This window comes from Microtus ochrogaster, chromosome 17 (assembly GCF_000317375.1).
Source record: "Microtus ochrogaster isolate Prairie Vole_2 chromosome 17, MicOch1.0, whole genome shotgun sequence".
Classification (NCBI taxonomy): Eukaryota; Metazoa; Chordata; class Mammalia; order Rodentia; family Cricetidae; genus Microtus; species Microtus ochrogaster.
Window position 1 is genome coordinate 1409067 of NC_022019.1, and position 3766 is coordinate 1412832.

At 49.5% G+C, this 3766-nt stretch overlaps 1 protein-coding gene across 1 annotated transcript in view; it reads left to right on the forward strand.

The window, feature by feature from the left end:
• The window catches only part of Atg14 (autophagy related 14), a 29434-nt gene extending 27091 nt beyond the window's left edge, over positions 1–2343 (forward strand). The window contains exon 10 of the mRNA XM_005355357.2: positions 130–2343. Coding sequence (XP_005355414.1) covers positions 130–436 — 307 coding nt within the window. The 3' untranslated portion in view covers positions 437–2343. The remainder of the gene's footprint in view (positions 1–129) is intronic.
• Positions 2344–3766: the final 1423 nt, after the last annotated feature.

Consider the following 3766-nt stretch of genomic DNA (forward strand, 5'->3'; position numbering starts at 1 on the left):
TGTCTCACACGGAATAAAGAAGTGCAGCAGGGCGGGGCTCTCTCCTCTCTTACCCAGTAAGTAATGCCCAGCTCACATGATCCTGGGGTGGGAGAATGGTGCTTATGCAACCCCTCTGTGTGCACACAGGTCAGGACCCTTTGAAGTGCGAGCAGACCTTGAGGAATCCATGGAATTCGTGGACCCTGGAGTTGCTGGAGAATCAGACGTGAGTGGAGACGAGCGTGTAAGCGATGAGGAGACTGACCTGGGCACAGACTGGGAGAACCTGCCGAGCCCCCGATTCTGTGACATCCCTTCCCAGCCGGTGGAAGTTTCCCAGAGCCAGAGTACCCAGGCCTCCCCACCCATTGCCAGCAGCAGTGCGGGTGGGATGATCTCCTCGGCTGCAGCCTCGGTGACTTCCTGGTTTAAAGCTTATACTGGACACCGCTAATGAGCGTCGACCAGAACACACGAGATCTTTTCCACTGCACTCTAATAACCTTGTGTGTGTAGTCACCAGAGGGCTAGCTAGTGTGAGGACAAGCACAGGTGCCTCTCAGGTGGCCTGTGATGGGGACCATGCTCAGGGCCTCCTCGGCCCCGGTCCTAGACCTTAGACCCCACAGCATGCTGCTGGGATGCCTGGAGTCTTCCTGATGTAAGTTCTAGACTCTGTCAGGTCACAAGGAAGTGTTTCTTGGTAGTGAGGGATGAAAGACAAAAGCCGAGTTTGTTTTTCTGTCATCTGCCGCAGCTTTGGTCTTCCGGGGGAGGCTGGCATCGGGTGGTGGTGGCACCTGGAGGGCAGGCGGGGACTCTGCTCTTGCTGTCGTCATGTATCACATTCCTGATTCTCTGCCACACCAAAGAAGCCATGGCCTTTCTTCCACGAGTGGGGAGTCGTAGCTGCGACGTTTAGAGATGTCGGGACAGTTTTCTTGTGCTCTTGTTTAAGTCATTGGCGATGTCTGTGCTACACACATTTAAAGTGGACTTTTCAGAACCATCCCTGTATGAGCTAAACGCTGCCCAGGCAGCTTGAACACTGATTAAGTGTTTGTTCTCTTGCTGCAGTTTCTTGAAGGGGGGCTAGCCAGTAGCAGGTGTTCCGGGGAACCCCCTGCTTGTCGTTGGGGTCTCCGTGGCTCCAGAGGCTGCACATGACAGAGCACGTGCAGCTGTCCCAGGAAGTGCTCGAGGAATTTCCTCCAAGAGACCATTTTAATGACAATCTTACAGAAAGTTATAACGAGAGGCATTATAGTAAAACTTGGAAATAGCCCTTTTTTATTTTTAATAACTTCAAAAAAGAGAGAAGTCCTATGTAACAGACCACAGAAACCTTTTTGGAAACCGCCCCTCCCCTGCGGCCGTGCCATACCTTCCCGACTGAACTGATGTGGTGACACCTCAGGCAAGTCCTTCAGCAGTTTGCCGCGCCCTGGCTTCTGTTCACATCGTCGTTATGGTTGTTACTCTGCAGACTGAGGTGCTAGTGAGCATTTGCTGTTGTAGACCTGTAGGAAGCAAGGAGCCCCATGGTCCTGCTCTAGATACTCTCTGGGGAGGAGACTGCTTCCCTCCTGCAGGCGTCACTGACTGACGTCTGTTCCATGCTCAGCTCCATCACTGTTGGAATCTGCAGGCTGAGTCTGGAATGAGCAGATACCAACTGAGAAAGGACCCGTGAGCTTGAGCCGCACACAGTGCAGACATCACGGACTCGTGTCTACAGCAGCTAGAACAGATGCGGGAGTGAGGCCTGATGGGTATTTGGTCTTAGTGTAAAGTAGAGGCACTTCTGTCACTTTATGTCACAGTCGATGACCGCCTAGGCTGCTGAAATACTCAAGGTTCATGATTTTGCACTGGATCCACCTGTTGTAAATATTAAATACACATTTCAACCACTGTTGTTCTCTCCTCCCCTCCCCCCGTACTCTTTGCTGCTCATTGAAACCTTTGATGCAGGTGCCAGGACCATCTGTAAACAGCTTTCAGAAACAATGGAGCTGGTATTTTTGTAAACCAAAGCCATAGAAGTTGGCCGTGTTTTCCACTTTAAAATGATTTAGTGAAACAAGGTAATACTGCTAGAAACTCAGGCACCGCATAGGCTGCTTTAATGGTCTTATAAAAGGCATTTGATGAAAGAATAGAACCAAGAGTGTAACTTAACGTAGAGACAGGCAGTCCCCGCGGTATGGTGGATGCCGTGGGTGAGGAGTCGGGCATGCTTTGGGGAAGGGTTGCAGTGTTGGAGCCCCCTCTCTGCACCTGAGACTTCGGCGTCAGGGTGAGCCACACAGACTTTTTCTAAGCTTTTATTGTATTCCTGCAATAAATCCTTTAACAGTACTTTTCTGTGTGTGCCTTTTCCTGGTTACCGTTCATTTCTGCCACTCCACTCAGGTTAACGAGAGTGCAAGCTGCCGGGCGGTGGTGGTGCACGCCTTTAATCCCAGCACTCAGGAGGCAGAGGCAGGCGGATCTCTTTGAGTTCGAGGCCAGCCTGGTCTACAAGAGCTAGTTCCAGGACAGGAACCAAAAGCTACGGAGAAACCCTGTCTCGAAAATTAAAAAAAAGAGAGAGTGCAAGCTAACCTGAGTGCTTCAGAGAGAGTAAAAGAGTAGCCGTGAAAGATTATTCTGCTAGGTAAGAAGTTTGTTTTTAAAGTCACTGGTTATGGTTATAGCCGTTAATAATGATGGCCTGTCTTTGGCAAAGAAGAAAATATGTTTATCAGTTACATTTCATTCTCTTTGATAGCCATAACCTTGAGGCTTGACCTGAGAAAGGAGTGGGCCTCTGAGATGCCCACATGGAACCTGCTCACTCTTGGGGTCAACAGAAAATGTCAGGGCCTTCTCAAGCCGAGAGGAGTCTGCTAGCTTTGGGAAATCCTTTTTGTAATTAATCTCAGATAGGCACTTTAGCTTCTGGGTAGTGTGGACGAGTGGAGGGTATGAGTGACCTGGCTGAACAGTTTGGGCCCTCAGGCAGGACACTGAAGGCTTTCTCAAGCCTTTTCTTTTTTTTTTTTTTAAATATTTATTTGTTTATTATGTATACAATTCTGTCTGTGTGCATGTCTGCAGGCCAGAAGAGGGCACCAGACCTCTTTACAGATGGTTGTGAGCCACCATGTGGTTGCCAGGAATTGAACTCAGGACCTTTGGAAGAGCAGGCAATGCTCTTAACCACTGAGCCATCTCTCCAGCCCTTTCTCAAGCCTTTTCGTGTTTGCCTCGGATGGGAGGTTCTTCAAGAGAGTTGGAGCTTCACAGTTCCTGCCCTTCCATTTTTGTAGGTAGCAGCCAGCAAGTTTCCACATAGTGTACAAAGGAGAGGGAAGGTTTCTCACCCACAGTTACCTTTGTCTGATGCAAGAAGCGAGGCAGATGGGCAGGAAAGGAACTTCTAGTAGGTGGAAGCGCTTCAGTAAAGTGTGACAGGATGCTCAAGCCTAGGCTTGGGCAAGACATCTAAGCACCTCAGCTGTGAAGCCATCATCCCCATTCAAACATCTGGTGAGATAATAGCCTGAAAGGGGGGGGGGTCTTACTCACAGTTAAATAGATGAAGTGCTCTGTAAACACCCCAAACCACCAGGGTGGAAAACTCAATTTTAAAAATTATTTTGTATGCATACACGTGTGGATGCCAAATGAGAACTTGTGAGTCTTCTCATTCTCCGTGTCCAGGGTTAGAACTCACGTGAGTCTCATCCTCCGTGTCCAGGGTTAGAACTCACGTGAGTCTCATCCTCCGTGTCCAGGG